Below are 16722 nucleotides of genomic sequence, written 5' to 3'. Positions count from 1 at the left end.
AAACTGAATCGTGTGGTTTCTGTGTGAGTTTGGACAGTATCCCGATGGTACTTTCAGGAAGTTGTAGATCAGGTGTACAGTAGTCACTGGCGCAAGTCCTTTCATTGAAGACTGAAGCCCCCTCAGATGTTGAGCCAAGTTTGTGAGGGTCTGAATTTCCTCTCTCTCTCCGCTGGCTCGATTGGGGAAGGGAAGTGTCAGTTGCTCTGGACATTTACCGGTGTGAAACCTTATCTACAATCTGGTGTATGTGCTAATTCCAAACCGGCTCACTTCCACATTAGCTTTTTACAGAGTAGTACTGTCCCTTAAAGGCAGACTCTTTCTCCCTGTCTACACTAGTGCCTATACTGTTGCCACTAGTAATAATATGTTATTTTTATTGGTAGACTAAACTAAATATCCTAGACCCACACAAATGCCCAACCTTTTAGATCTTATCATTGTTTTCCTAAAGTGTGTAACCGATCTCAGCTATAATTGAATCTCGAGTATACCTACTATGGAATGTTTAAGCCCCAATATTAAAGCCATTTCTTTACAGCGATTTACTGTATAGGCCCACTATTGGCATGTTGCAACTTGCAGGGCAGGCTGGGTGCCCTGGTCTAAAAGCCTTTTTAGACTTTTGTCTAATGGTTTTCACGAAATAACATTGCCTTACTGAGTTATGGGAGTTATTAAACTAGTGTGAGGTCACTGGCAGTCTGGCACTGGGCACTATTCAAAGGTGGGAAACAAAATGTGGTTTGAATTTGAGCTTGGGCAGTCTTACTCTTCATCACAAAATGCTATGAAAGGTAATGCTTGTGGTTCAGCTTCATAACCCTTGTGAAATTAACCCATTCTGACCGGGCACCCATTTTGGTGTTAGCATCATGTTATGCTTTACCTATTGAAAAATAGCAGATCTACAAGCTCATATCGCGCCACCGAGTGGCGCGATACGAGCTTGTAGGTCTGCTATTTTTGAAAAATTCGAAGAACGACTGACATTTTTAGAATCTGATCTCAGGTCAGAATGGGTCCATCAGACCAGTGTGTGTCCAGTGGAAACCTCGTATGAATCTGATCTCAGGTCAGAATGGGTTAAGACGCAAGTGACTTTCGTGGCAATAAATAGGCTATTAGGCCTAACCAGTCTCCTCCTATATATGCATAGTCAGGTCTCAGTCTGCACAGACAGTCAGACACACCCCACCTCCCATCACATACATGCATGCACGTGACTCAGGCATGCACACGCATTGATACACGTACACGTGCACACACATGCACATTGTTAAAGTAGACTTACAGCATGTAATCCTACCCAACATGTATGAATCGTGTTGTCATAATCGTGAACACTTATGTAATTAAAGGGAAACCAACGCCATTTCTTAACATCTCTATTATTATATATTATAACTACATTTCTGTCTTTCTGAAACACGGCTGATGATACGTTTCCCCTAAAGGTCTGTGAATAGGAAAACAACCCGTACTAACGTATACTTCCTTGCTTTTTAGCTGCTAACATCAGTGGCCGTTGTTGTCGCTCGGTTTGTTGTGTTGATAGAAAAATACAGTATCTTTATGACTTAACCCATTTTGACTTTCTAAAACAAGATTCTAAAACAAAAAGGGCTTAAGTTCTGAATCCTAACTGTTTTCTGAAAATCCTCACGTTTCTATGTCAGTCGTTGGAAGAAGAGGTAGGGCCCGCACACCATTCTTCTGGTGAAGAATCATTAACTTTACCAAAAGAATGGTGTGCCCTACCTCCTTCCATGATTGACTCATTGGCCCTGCTGCACCCACTGTCTAGGTGCGTGTGTAGGTATGCTCTCTATGTTAGTGGTTCTCCACCTTTCCATGTCAAGGACCCCCGGAATTAATCTGTTTTTGGCCGCGCACCCCCATCTGAAAATAATGTTCTTCCAGCCACCCCCAGAAGCCAAGATTTGAGTTATAATCGTTCGCTCTGACTTTTTCACGATTTTTCAAAAATTTGATCAGACCAATGCCTGCCTGCAAAATGCCTAAATGGGAATTATAGGAACAGAATGACTGAAAAATGGAGAGAAAGGGGAATATTATGTCATTATGGAACGTATATAATAAATATTATGTCTATACATTTTGATAATCTTCCAAGTATTAACTGAAATCTGCTTAGCAATAAGTGTGTTTCCCTAAATAAATTAAAATCTCGTTGCCCTCCTCCCAGCCGGCTTTGCTAATCCATAGAGCCCAAAGTCATCGACCAAACAAAAGTGTGGTTTGTTGTGATGGGAGACCGGGTGGTTGTAGTCCGATTTAGGTACACTGTGCATTCGATAACTTCACCAGGGCTGGAAGGAGTGTTTATGGTAGTTGTAGTCCGGTTTAGGTACACTGTGCATTTGATAACTTCACCAGGGCTGGAAGGAGTGTTTATGGTAGTTGTAGTCCGGTTTAGGTACACTGTGCATTTGATAACTTCACCAGGGCTGGAAGGAGTGTTTATGGTAGTTGTAGTCCGGTTTAGGTACACTGTGCATTTGATAACTTCACCAGGGCTGGAAGGAGTGTTTATGGTAATTGTAGTCCGGTTTAGGTGCACTGTGCATTTGATAACTTCACCAGGGCTGGAAGGAGTGTTTATGGTAATTGTAGTCCGGTTTAGGTGCACTGTGCATTTGATAACTTCACCAGGGCTGGAAGGAGTGTTTATGGTAGTTGTAGTCCGGTTTAGGTACACTGTGCATTTGATAACTTCACCAGGGCTGGAAGGAGTGTTTTAATATGCAGAGTGCCAGACTCCTACTTATAGTTGTCCTCAATGACCCCCCCCCCCCCCCCCCCCCACTCATCCTACCTCCCTAGTTGTCCTTAACCCATTCTGACCTGAGATCAGATTCTAAAAAAAAGTCTTCTACATCCTGACAGTTTTCTGAAAAAGCTATGTTTCTATGTCAGTCGTTCTACGACCTATGTGCTTGTAGATCTGCTATTTTTCAATAGCTAAAGCATAACGGGTTCCCACCCAAAATGGTGTTAATGTGTCCACTCTCATTCTAAGGGCTCGTACACAGACACCGCACGATATTTACTCCCGATAATGCTGTCAGGGAGCATTTTTGTATCGAATATCGATAGATGATAATGTATAACCTTTATTCCGTAGGTAAATCCAGGTGTCATAGGTAGCCTAATATTGCTGTCCTGTCGGTCTCGCGCATGTATCACGGGATCCTGCACCCATACATATTACGTGAGACGTCAAAATGAATTGAAATAAAACAAAACAGTAGCCCTATATGTATCGGGGTCTGGATCGCATCTCTCGTTGTCCCCACTGTCTCAATCCTAACTCTCCAATGTGAGACATGGCCAAAGCATTTCCGGGGGTCCCTAATATAGCCAATACCGTTGAGAACCCCTTGCTTTAAGTAACATGACTTGGCCCAACCTGCTTGTATTTCTAGACTTGTTCAGGTTATTGGGGATTAGAAATACAATACATAGTAGTTGGAATAGTACTACAATTTACAAATGTGGCATTTAGGAGCCACTCCTTATCCCGAGCGTGAGGTCGGAATAAGCTGAGTAAGCATGAACTCGAGTCGATAAACTAACGGGGCAAATAATCACATAAATAGATTGCAATAGAGTGCACTTTGATGTACAGACTGCGCAGAAGTGTGTACCATGGCTTGATCGGAACGAGACACCGGGGCGCCCGCTGGCCTATAGCCGGCCCGCCCAGGTGCATACCACATAGCCGCATGCCTGACAGCGAGTCGCAGGTTAAGAGCCGACTTTAGGACGGTATACCCGCACCACCCCCGAACCTCAAAACGAACGTCACATTGTAGGCTCTCTACAGAGCCGAGGGAGTTGCACCACTCAGTTCACACGGGTGTGTTTTTTTTAAATGCAAGTGCTCTATTTTTCCACGTGTATGTGCGGGTTACGCAGTCCCATTGCCTTCAGCCCTATTGCCTTTCAGAGGAAAAAAACGATTGTATTGTAAATCGACGATATTGTTTGATATAGATTAAGTCGATTTAGTTTGATTAACGGGACTCGCTAGACAAAGACGAGACAGGAAAAGACAACAAGGGCCGCCCCGCCGCTCACAGACCCGGCGGTCACCACAAGGTCCACAACCCGTTAAGTTTATGATTACGAAAACGGTAGTACTGTTGTTGTTGTGCATAGCATAATATAAGCGTCCATTTGATCACATTCCGTATACACGCCCTACATGGTACACCCAAATATGATATGATGATAGTACTTTATTGTCAGTTCACACTGAAATTTGTCTCGCGACACAGCAGCCAAGTATGCAGAACACATATACAAAAACAACAAGACAATTTACATACATAAAGACATGAGCAATATCCACCGCTTAGATTATCCTGTGGCTACTACATCTCCTGATTAAGCCTCCAGGTCGACTGGTATAGACAAAGGACCTCTTTAGTCTGACCTTATTGTATGCTCTGGTACACCATATCTCCTTCCTGAAGGTAGCAACCTATATTCTCGGGTGCAGTACTTAGTTTAGACAGTTTTTGGTTTAGACTAGTCATTGGTTAGACCCAGTCATTAGTCCTACAACTACAACCTATCTCAAACCCTCACCCTAAACCTAACCTCCCACGGGGCAGCACACCTAAACCTAACCTTAACCCATGTCTAACCAACGACTAGTCTAAACTAAGTATGCACCCCATATTCTCCATACAACACATGCTTAGTATTCGAGGTGATATTCCTTGCTAACCTTATATATACACGACAAGAAGCGGCAAGATCAGGTGTCTCTTCCGGGTTTTTAAATGGCTGGCGGCACTAGCGGCGGCACTATGCCTACTCTTAGTGGCATATTGCCGCCCCTTGTCATGTACAGTATATATGGGTGTATACCCACTGTCTACACAAGCTGAGAAGATAACATAATGAAGAAATATATAAATGTGTAAATGTCCATCCATCGATGCGTTTTGTCTGCCTGAACTGACATACAGAAGTACAGAGATGTGTTGTCATCAGTGGTGGAAAGTAACTAAGTACATTTACTTAATAAGTACTGTACTTAACCCATTTAGCCCTGACGTCGAAATTGAAAAAGAATCTTCTAAATTCTGACAGTTTCCTGACATGTTTCTGTATTAGTGGTGCTCAATTTTTCAAAAATAGCAGACCTACAATCTGCGGATTGTGGATCTGCTATTTTTCAATAGCTAAATTATAACTTAATGTTTAAAACATTGATTCCCGCTCGGGGCACTGTGGGTGCTGGCGGCGTGTTTCCTCCTCCGCGTCATCAGTGCCCATACCCGAAGGCGGGGTTGGCGAAAGGGCCTTTCTGTGTGGAGTTTGCATGTTCTCCCCGTGTCCCCTATAGGGTAGGTACCCTCACAAAAACATGCAGTAATCCTGGTCTCTAAACTGCCTCCCCCTGGCCAGCCGGCGCGCCTGATGGAGGTGGAAAGGAACTGGTTGGAATAACGTGTTCCTTCCACGCGCTACGTCCAACCAGGGAAACTCCCCCCTGTCAGGTGTAAAGGAGCAACTTGGACACTCAAGCATGAAGGAAGCATGAGTTAAGTCCGTTGCTCTCCCCAGGTTGGCGGAGGGTGTGTAGAGCCCAGGATCACAGTAGATGATTGACACAGGGGTGAAAAATGGGTTACAAAATCGTGGGATAAAAAATATATTAAAAAAAAAAAAACACAAAAAGGGCATCGCGCCCAAAATGGGTTAAGTACAATTTTGAGGTGTACTTTACTTGAGTATTTCCAATACTTTTACTTCACTAAAATATTGTGATTTTACTCCACTACGATTATTTGAAAACTTTAGTTACTTATGTACTTTATAGATTGTGATAATGTTTTATCCAACATTAGACCATTTGAAAATAGCCGATCTTTACAAGCCCACAATGCATCGCAATGCGACGCATTGTGAGCTTGTAGATCGGCTGTTTTCTAAAACTTATTTATACATTTGAAAAGTTGACATGAGACATTCTGCATAATGTGTCATTTAAGTACATTTTGAATGCCAATACTTTTGTACTTTTACTCAAGTACATTTTGAATTCTGGACTTTTACTTTTACTTGGCGATATGAGGCTCATCAGCCTTCTCCAAATATCGACTAGGCTATACAGTCTGTCACCATTTTTTATTTAAGTTAAACCCTACACCAAACCATTTATAAATATTTATTAATATAAATGTTTTATTTGATCCCTTTGGACCCCATAATTAATTAATGGTTGGACATTTAGTCAGGCAGATTGGATATTGGGTAACAGTAGAATCGTTCTTGCGACTGTTGAGGAATTCTATCTTTCGAATTTGGGTGTTTTTAACTTTTTATACAATAATTGAAAATCCTCAAAAGTGAATAATGGATTAGAAATGTGAGTAATGGCTGCAACACATTTTATGTCCAAGGCATATTCAATATTACAAATTAAATTCCAAGTGCTGGTTTCCTACTGTATGTCCTCAGGTCTAGTGCGCAATCTAGTATAAAACTGATATTCCATCATAATATGCATGATGCATCCAAATGTATCGGGCTGTGCGCTTTAGGTTCCATTACACATTTTACCCCCCAGAACTATTTTCCATCTTGACAGTGTTGTATTCTGCAGCACCAAGACAGCTGGATATATAGTGCCCACAGCACCGTGACTTAACCCATTTTGGGCGAGAACCCCCTTTCGGTGTTTTAAACATCATGTTATAATTTAGCTATTGGAAAAATAGCAGATCTACAAGCTCATAGCGCTCCACCGAGTGGCGCGCTAAGAGCTTGTACGTCTGCTATTTTAGAAAAATCATGAACATGTGGTGCAAAGTTTTTGAATATATATATATATACTCCTTCAGAGCGAACGTTTTTAACTCAAATCTTTGCTTCTGGGGAGGTGGGTCCCTGAAACAACACATTTTCAGATGGGGGGTCAGCGGCCAATTTCATATATTTTCGGGGGTCCTTGACATGAAATATTGAGAACCACTGATATAGAGGTTTTTCAGAAAAAAATATTTTTTTAAAATGTCGACGTCAGGCCTAAATGGGTTAACCTTAGTTCACCCTCTCTCTCAACTTGGGTGTGATATATAAAACAAATCACTGTTGTAAGTTAACGCCACTTGCTCTTTTTTTTATGATGAGGGCTCCAGTGTTATTGATGAATGAGTGTTGTTGAGACATTAATGCGTCTTGCCTTCCTTCCAGTGCCTTGAGAGCTGTGGTTTGTATTTACAATGCTCGCTTGCAATTCGCTAGTGGCCTTAACGGAACCAGCTGCTTTATAGGGAGAAGTCATAAGCTGAATTGCATTACTGCAGTGTGACCGTGTACAATTCACTCTTTCAGTCTCTTTAGAGGAGAAGTGTGGCTTAACTCGCTTATGATATTAAGCGGCTAAGTGGGATGGTGGTTAAACTGTAACAAAGTTAGGTTACAAGCGGTGCTTTGGACGAGAGGGCAAGAGGCTGACGTTTTATTGAAGTATTGACGGTACTTAAAAAAATGTACCGGTACTTGCTTTTCAATCAAGTTGTAATAACTAAAGAAGACATCTGTACATAGACCTCAAAACAGTGTTGATTGTGCTGACTAAAACTATGACGAAAAATGTTTGTCGACTTAACTTTTTACACTGACGGAAACTAAATAAAAACTAAGCTACTATGACTAAAGCTAAGACTAAATATACCGACAATTTTGTCAACAAAATAAACTAGACGGAGACTATAGTGGACAAGAGATCAAATGGAACTAAAAGACTAGTAGGCCTTGTAGATCTGCTATTTTCAGCATGTAAAAATCAGGCATTACGACGCCATCAAGGCCTGCAAAAAATTGCATTTTTGTCGACAAAGAACAACTGTAGAATTAGACACTAAAACACTAAAACATGTCGGATGACTAAAATGTGACTAAAAACTAAAATCAAATTGCGCTGTCAAAATCAACAACTGTGTTCAAATGAAAACCAAAGCGCATGACAAAATTCCACACTAAAAAGTGGCCACTTTGTCTCCCTCGTACCAGCTGGGAGCTGGGAGGTCGGGAGGTCGGGGTTCAATCCCCGGTCGGGTCATACCAAAGACTCTAAAAATGGGACCCAATGCCTACCCAGCTTGACACTCAGCATCAAGGGTTGGATTGGGGGTATAAGTCCCTGTGACATACTAGCGTCATGTCCAGGGGGTGTACTTGTACATCAAGCTGCCTCACGCTACAGAAACAGGAGATAGGCTCCTGCCCCCTATGGGCCCTCATGGCTCGGCAAGGCTACTGTACTTACTTGTCTCCCTCGTTCCCCCGTTCGCAGGTCCATTCTCAGACGTGGTGACCACGACTCTCAAGCTCTCCAACCCGACGGACAGGAATGTGTGTTTCAAGGTGAAGACGACGGCGCCGCGCCGGTACTGCGTCCGGCCCAACAGCGGCATCATCGACGCCGGCACCTCCATCAGCGTCTCAGGTAATACAACCTAGTCCTATACAGTCATTATTAGACCACAGAGAACACTGTCGACTCACACGACTAGCCCATTCTGACCTGAGATCAGATTCATACGAGGTTTTTCCACTGGACACACACTGGTCTGATGAACCCATTCTGACCCGAGATCAGATTCTATAAAAATGTCAGTCGTCAGTCGGGATCACTGCCTGACCCCAACGCTGCAGCAAAATCGCCAAAAAACTGCCGATCTACAAGAATAAATGACAACTGACGGTATAGATAGATCGGAGATCCATCTGCATCTATGAGAAAAAGGGTTGTAAAATAAGTTGTTTACTCAACAAAAATACAGTATTCGTATTGGTACTCTGTATCGGTGAATACTAAAAAATGAAGAGGTAAAAATCACCTGTGGCTCCCGACGGGGTGCATACTTAGTTTAGACTAGTCATTGGTTAGACATGGGTTAAGGTTATAGGTTTAGGTGTGCTGCCCCCGTGGGAGGTTAGGTTTAGGGTAAGGGTTTGAGATAGGTTGTAGTTGTATAGGACTAATGACTGGTCTAACCAATGACTAGTCCAAACCAAAAACTGTTTAAACTAAGTACTGCACCGCTCCAGACATGCTGCGGGTTAAAAATCACCCGTGGCTCCCGGAATGTGACATGACATGACGTGACCATGTGACATGGTTATAAGATTTTCATACTAAAATGGCCTTTTTGTTTTTTGGCAAATCAGGAGAAAATCGACCTGTTGTCGACCTTTCACTCTCCCAGCAACACACACTTGCGGGATCTAGCACCAGTATTGGGACATTCACCAGATTTTGCCCACCGAGTGGCGCGCTACGAGCTTGTATAGGTCTGCTATTTTTGAAAAATCATGAAAATGTGCCTGAAATCTTTGAATATAAGTATGTTCTTTCAGAGCGAGTTTTTTTTTACTCAAATCTTTGCTACTGAGAGGGGGTCCCTGGAACAACATATTTTCAGATGGGGGTCAGCGGCCAATTGGGGTTCCTTGACATGAATATGTTTAAAAGAAAAAAATGTAATGTCGTCGTCAGGTCTAAAATGGGTTAAGAGGTATAAGCACCGGTCTCCAGAACCATATGTACCAGTTTTGCTTTTTGCCAACTGCCTGTTTCTGTCTCAGCTTGCAGTATTGTCTTATCTGAATTCAATAAATAAAAATACAACTTAGAATATATATTTATGTAAAGCTCAAGGCAGCAAGAGAGAATAAAAAACAAATCACACTCGTGTGCGTGTGTGTGTGTGCGTGCGTGTGCGTGCGTGTGTGTGTGTGTGCGTGTGTGTGTGTGTGTGTGTGTGTGTGTGCGTGTGTGTGTGTGTGTGTGTGTGTGTGTGTGCGTGTGTGTGTGCGCGCGCTGGTCTTATCATCTTACATCCTCACTTTCCGGCCAATCACCTTTTTGTCCTCCCCTTTTTATTTTATCCTCACATCCCGTGTTCCGGCCAATCAAATCATCGCTATATGGGGTACACCCTCGAAAATACTGCATGCTTTCTTTTTGAGGGGCGTATATATATACCTGTATATACAGGTTTAATGTTTGTTTTTAGTTCAATGTTTTTAAAGAACACCATTGAGAATTTACGTCAAATATTGTTACGTTACGTCATATTGTCTATATAGGTTAATGGCGTTTAATGTTTGTGTTGGCACCGTTTGTTTTACATCACCATATCAACATGAGTTATAGACTTTAATATATTAGCGCCCCTCACTTCACGCGGGTGTGATTATACATTCACCCCTGTTATTCTGTTTCAGGAATTCAAGAACGGCGATTATCAAAATAACCTTCATTAATTTCAACATAAATTAAAGTCAGTTTTGATTATGATTTAGCTACAGTATCAGCTAGGGCCTACATTAACCCCCCCCCACCCCACCCCACCCCCTTGCTAGTTGACCTATTCCCCTTCCCCCCTCCTCTCAAACCCAGCCGGAGCTCCTATGAAGGACACAAAGTGCAGGCTATAGGGTTACCACCAGGCTACACCACCACCTCTGCCATTTACATCCATCCCACCAGATCTGGTGTCGTTGCAGTGAAGTCTGCACACTGTGTTACATGGGAACACATCGGTCAGTACTCCGTGAGCCACAAAACTGGCTCCAAGTCTACTCTGCTAAACGCTGTCATTTGTCACCCTCATTATTAGGCTGCTAAAAGGTCACATCATGTTCTGGTCCCCAGCAGGATTACAGTTTACACACATTGAATCCCCATTGGCCTTAAGGCAGTGGTTCTCCACTGTGAAAGGACCCCGCTGGACCCCACTTTGAGAACCACTGACCTGAGGAACTCAGACCTCCTGTCTTGAGTGAGAGCCCCAGCTCTCTAATTGGAATTCTGACCCGAGATCAGATTCATACGAGGTTTCCACTGGACACACACTGGTCTGATTAACCCATTCTGACCTGAGATCAGATTCTAAAAATGTCAGTCGTTCTTCGATTTTTCAAAAATAGCAGACCTATGAGCTTGTAGATCTGCTATTTTTCAATAGCTAAAGCATAACATGATGCTAAGACCTTAATGGGTTCCCGTTCAGAATGGGTTAAAGGACCACTTCACCACTCAACCTATCTTCATATAATAGGTCCTCACTAATAATCATGAGAAAAAAGAAATCTACTCATTCTGTGTCTCATAGGAGGGCTGTTGGCAGTTCAGAAACCGTCCTCCAGTGACATCATCGATGGGGAATACAAGCTAATAGAAACTGCAGGCTTTCTAGTCCTGAAAAGTTGCAATGCGAAAATGGAAGCCATCGTTAAAACATTTAAAGTTAAACATTTTTGTTAAAAAAAAACTGCCCACAGACATTTTACCATGATTATTAGTGAGGACCTATTATTATATGAAGATAGGTTGAAAAGTGGTCCTTTTTAACCCATTCTGAACGGGAACCCATTTTGCTGTTAGCATCATGTTATGCTTTAGCTATTGAAAAATAGCAGATCTACAAGCTCATAGCGTGCCACCGAGTGGTGCGCTACGAGCTTGTAGGTCTGCTATTTTTGAAAAATCAAAGAACGACATTTTTAGAATCTGATCTCAGGTCAGAATGGGTTAATCAGACCAGTGTGTGTCCAGTGGAAACCTCGTATGAATCTGATCTCAGGTCAGAATGGGTTAATCCAAAATGTACCAGCGTTTAGCTGGTGTTAAATTCCCACATTGCCAAAGCAGTAGTAGTAACCTCTTCGCCGTCTAGTCTTAGTTGTCTGTATAGTCGGTAATTGTAAACAGAGCAGCAAAGAATTTACATGGAAATGTACGTCTGTCGGGACGAGAGAGGGGAAAGCTCTCGCCGCAGGATACCTACAAACCCCCTGATGTGTCATTTGCTGGGCTTAGCAGAAGAATACACACTTTTACTTTTTGAAGCTTAACCCGGCCGAAACGTTATATGTTAAATGTTAGCCCAAACGCCACAGGAATGGTTGCTGAGCTTGATTGGTGTTATCCAGCACCCCGTTGGAAAAACTCGTTGGCCTCAAAAAATCCCCTGTTTCAACAAATATTGATCCGCTTTTGGGATGGAAGTCAAAAGTTCTTTGTTGTCTCAAGTGGGCCCTGCTTTAAAGCTCTCGGAAACATGTCAATGTTTCTCAGGGTATATCCCCCCCAAAAAAAAAGTTAAGTAACATTCCATTGTTGCAATTATCGTCATTAACTTTGACAGTGCAATATAGCCACATTTTCCATAGAGCACAATTCCAAGTTTTGCCCACATTATGACAGCATAGGAATATCGTCATCATGAGCAGATTAAAGTGGGCACCCATCTCCCCCGAGTTAATAAATAAATAAATAATCTCCTCATGTGTGATATAATTACCCGACATCTGTCTTGTACCATATACACAAAACATTTAGACTAGCGGGGGCAGGAAGCCTATAAACTTTTCGTTCTTCAGCAGGCTAATATCCAAGAATTCACCACATACTGTCATTATAGACTTTTCTTAAAAACAGAAAGGAAAGAAATGTTGCCTGCCATTGTCTTGTAGAGTAGACATACTTGCCAAAAAGCCAAACCATTTTGGCTGGAGGCCAGGAGTAGGTGGTATAAGTTCCCACACTGGAATAAGTCTGCTGAAGTCTGAATTCTATTGAATAAGATGGACCCCAGGAGAACACACTCCGTATAGCGGTGTGAGATATGCACGGCTCCTCTGAGAAACCTGAATATAACCCATTCTGAACGGGAACCCATTTTGGTGTTAGCATCATGTTATGCTTTAGCTATTGAAAAATAGCAGATCTACAAGCTCGTAGTGGCGCGCTACGAGCTTGTAGGTCTGCAATTTTTGAAAAATCGACTGACATTTTTAGAATCTGATCTCAGGTCAGAATGGGTTAATCAGACCAGTGTGTGTCCACTGGAAACCTCGTATGAATCTGATCTCAGGTCAGAATGGGATAAAGGAGCTTTATGAATATAGCCCGTCGGTCCTTGTGGGATCTCCCTCTAGGCCTATGACCCTTATTGACTTAAGTTTCTTTCCCAGTGTCGAGCTAGAACACCTCAGTAGGACTATATGCTGATCTTTTTCCTCACTTTAAATGGCTGTTGTTGTGTTGAGGGGCTTAGTTTAATTTGCTGCACGATACTATAGGGTGCGACAAATTTAACCGAGCCCCTTAACGGTCATTATTTAACTGGGATTATAGGCTAGTTGTCCGGAGCTCAAAAAACTAAAAAGATTGACAACCACTTGTTCCATTCCTATCCCATGTTGCTCTTATTCTGTTCTCTTAACCTCCTATTTTAAACTTCATGTTAACTGATTAATTTGTAACTTATGTATGAGCAGATTTAATATGGACACATTTCCTAAATGATGGTGACTCAAGCAGGCAATCTGGTACACTTTACCTTGAGATTCGAACTCCACTTTTCCGTGGAAGTTCTTGATGTCCGACTTCCCAGTAACAGAAAACATTGACACGTCCTCCTCATACGTCACTATAGGTCATGTCTCAACTAGTAAAAAAGAATATAATTTGAATAAAATAGAAATCTTCGCTATAGTCAAGATTTATGCATTACATTTAAGCTATAACTGTGTGCGCGCGTGTTCACACTCACGTTCACAATCAAGATGGCGTAGTCCAGTGTCTAAGCTAACAACAGATAGCCATCCGAAGCTGATGTGGGTTAGCCTTTCCACTAGATCGGATCAAACGCATTCATACAACTGAATAAACGTATAGGCTACGTATTTTGGCAGTGTTGCATCCCGACAAATAACGCAGGTTACGTTTTTTTACAACCCAACCTCTCTCCCCTTCCGATAGTCCCATTCATCAATGGCACAAACGTGCAGATTACAATCCCGCTCAACCGTGTTGACTACAATTAATCTCCGCTTTAGGAATGAGTGCCCAGTGTGAAGTCAGAATATTAATCACGCCAGCAGCAGAATAAGTGTTTTATTTTCTCTTTTCTCTTTAACCCATTCTGAACGGGAACCCATTTTGGTGTTGGCATCATGTCATGCTTTAGCTATTGAATAATAGCAGATCTACAAGCTCGTAGCGCGCCACCGAGTGGCGCGCTACGAGCTTGTAGGTCTGCTATTTTCGAAAAATCGAAAGAACGACTGACATTTTTTAGAATCTGATCTCAGGTCAGAATGGCTTAATCAGACCAGTGTGTGTCCAGTGGAAACCTCGTATGAATCTGATCTCGGGTCAGAATGGGTTAAAGAGTGCAGATCAAAGACATTTAGCTTTACTTTTTGTGTTCCTCTATAAGAACTCAACGCCTGATTTACACTCGGTCGCTCACCGGGGGGGGAAAAAAAAGGCGATTCACAAGCTCACAACACGGTGCGTGGCGACTCCGTCGTGAGTTTGTCGATCTGCTTTTTTTTTGGATGCACGCAACTGAATCTAAATCAGGCTAGCCGCTTCACACGCCTTCCCCTCAGACCTTCAAAGGTTAGATGGCCGTGCAAATTGGGCCTGACTGAAACAGGACGTTCTCAATCTGTTCCCCGCGCCGCCGTCTGGTTCTGGTTTAGCTATATTGAACTGCTCCCTGATTGCAGTAATGGCTGCACTACTACTACACTACACGACGCTGAGGTTTTTTTTCCACCTCTCCGGGGAGGGAGAATTGGCACGTTTGCCACATAGTTAGACGAGAACCATCCTGGTATAGCACCACATCTGAGCGCCAACCATTTTTAGCTGGCTTTGAAATTAAGAGGTCATTTGTTTCTAAACCGAAGCCAAAGCATCACGCATTTGCTCAGAGTTGGCGCTGATGTTTAACCCATTCTGAACGGGAACCCATTTTGGTGTTAGCATCATGTTGTGCTTTAGCTATTGAAAAATAGCAGACCTACAAGCTCATAGCGCGCCACCGAGTGGCGCGCTACGAGCTTGTAGCTCTGCTATTTTTGAAAAATCGAAGAACGACTGACATTTTTTAAAATCTGATCTCAGGTCAGAATGGGTTAATCAGACCAGTGTGTGTCCAGTGGAAACCTCGTATGAATCTGATCTCAGGTCAGAATGGGTTAAGATTTGCCTTTTTTTAGTTCCAGCCTTGCTCTTTTATGAAAAAGAATGTAAAAAAGAAAAAGAAAAACCTGCAACAAACGAGAGAAAAAGATCACGCACGAGTAGTCATTTTCATCCCCTCTCAAACTGCAAGGCTCCCCCTAAGCTCTGACTGGAATGTTTTTTTCTTTTTTTTTCCTTTTTGTTAAACCGACATATGAAAGTGATCATTGTAAATCATCGTTACAGCTTTAAAATACCTTTTCGGCCACTGGAATGACATCAAATAACACACACACAACCAACCAAACCCGACTCACAAGTGCGCTGGTGATGTGGTGATGGGTTAAAAAAGAAAAAGTACCATTCCAGCCCCACACACACCTGCTTTTTATTAGAGCAACGATATGTAACGTTGAGATGAAAAAACAACGGCGTTAGAAGCTTGTTGGAAAAGATTACCCCCCAGGGTATTTGCGAGATCCATCAGTGTTTCGCTGTCATGGTAACACTAACATGGAAATAACCCATTCTGAACGGGAACCCATTTTGGTGTTCGCATCATGTTATGCTTTAGCTATTGAAAAATAGCAGATCTACAAGCTCATAGCGCGCCACCGAGTGGCGCGCTACGAGCTTGTAGGTCTGCTATTTTTGAAAAATCGAAGAGCGACTTACATTTTTAGAATCTGATCTCAGGTCAGAATGGGTTCATCAGACCAGTGTGTGTCCATGTGGAAACCTCGTATGAATCTGATCTCAGGTCAGAATGGGATAAATCACCTCCGTCCATATTTCCGAGCAGCGGGGGTGAGCGCAGAGCCTCGGAGCTGCCCGGGCCCCTAGTTTACCGTTCTGACAAATATACGGGCGCTTGACGCTCACTAATTCCCCTTTTTAACCCATTCTGACCTGAGATCAGATTCATACGAAGGTTTCCACTGGACACACACACTGGTCTGATTAACCCATTCTGACCTGAGATCAGATTAAAAAAAAATGTCAGTCGTTCTTCGATTTTTCAAAAATAGCAGACCTACAAGCTCCTAGCGCGCCACTCGGTGGCGCGCTGTGAGCTTGTAGATCTGCTATTTTTCAATAGCTAAAGCATAACATGATGCTAAACACCAAAATGGGTTCCCGTTCAGAATGGGTTAATACTTTGGACTGATCTGGAACGCTGAGTCGAGAGTGGGAAAAGTCGCTGACGATCGAGTGCTGAGGGCCTAATCGCTGACATTCCATAAGTGTTCCACGTTCAGGAGGGACGGGTTTTATTGCTTAACTTCACCTGCAAATCAAACCCCTGCCTATAATCTATAACTGTGATTTGGATTTGGATGTTATGCAATTATATATCCACCTGACTTGTCGCTCTTCGTTATAGGGTTGGGGTTGGAAGCAACCACTGTAAATGTTTCCTTGGCTGTAGAGAGAAATTTCATATTTTTATTTTAACCACTTAAACCCTAGTACTGTATATACTTTGTTGACAGCTTTTCCCCCCAGGATTTCGTACTGGGCCTTAACCCATTCTGAACGGGACCCCATTTTGGGGTGGCGAGTGGCGCGCTATGAGCTTGTAGGTCTGCTATTTTTTGAAAAATCGAAGAACGACTGACATTTTTTTAAATCTGATCTCAGGTCAGAATGGGTTAATCAGACCAGTGTGTGTCCAGTGGAAA

At 42.7% G+C, this 16722-nt stretch overlaps 1 protein-coding gene across 1 annotated transcript in view; it reads left to right on the top strand.

The window, feature by feature from the left end:
* vapb (VAMP (vesicle-associated membrane protein)-associated protein B and C) overlaps positions 1-16722 on the top strand; it is a 31752-nt gene that overhangs the window by 1571 nt on the left and 13459 nt on the right. Inside the window, exon 2 of the mRNA XM_080782899.1 lies at positions 8345-8497. Coding sequence (XP_080639025.1) covers positions 8345-8497 — 153 coding nt within the window. The remainder of the gene's footprint in view (positions 1-8344; positions 8498-16722) is intronic.

Source organism: Protomyctophum bolini (genome assembly GCF_963924005.1).
Source record: "Protomyctophum bolini genome assembly, chromosome: 2".
NCBI classification, from domain to species: domain Eukaryota; kingdom Metazoa; phylum Chordata; class Actinopteri; order Myctophiformes; family Myctophidae; genus Protomyctophum; species Protomyctophum bolini.
Note: the sequence above shows the minus strand (reverse complement) of the source record. Positions and strands in the feature narration are given on the sequence as shown.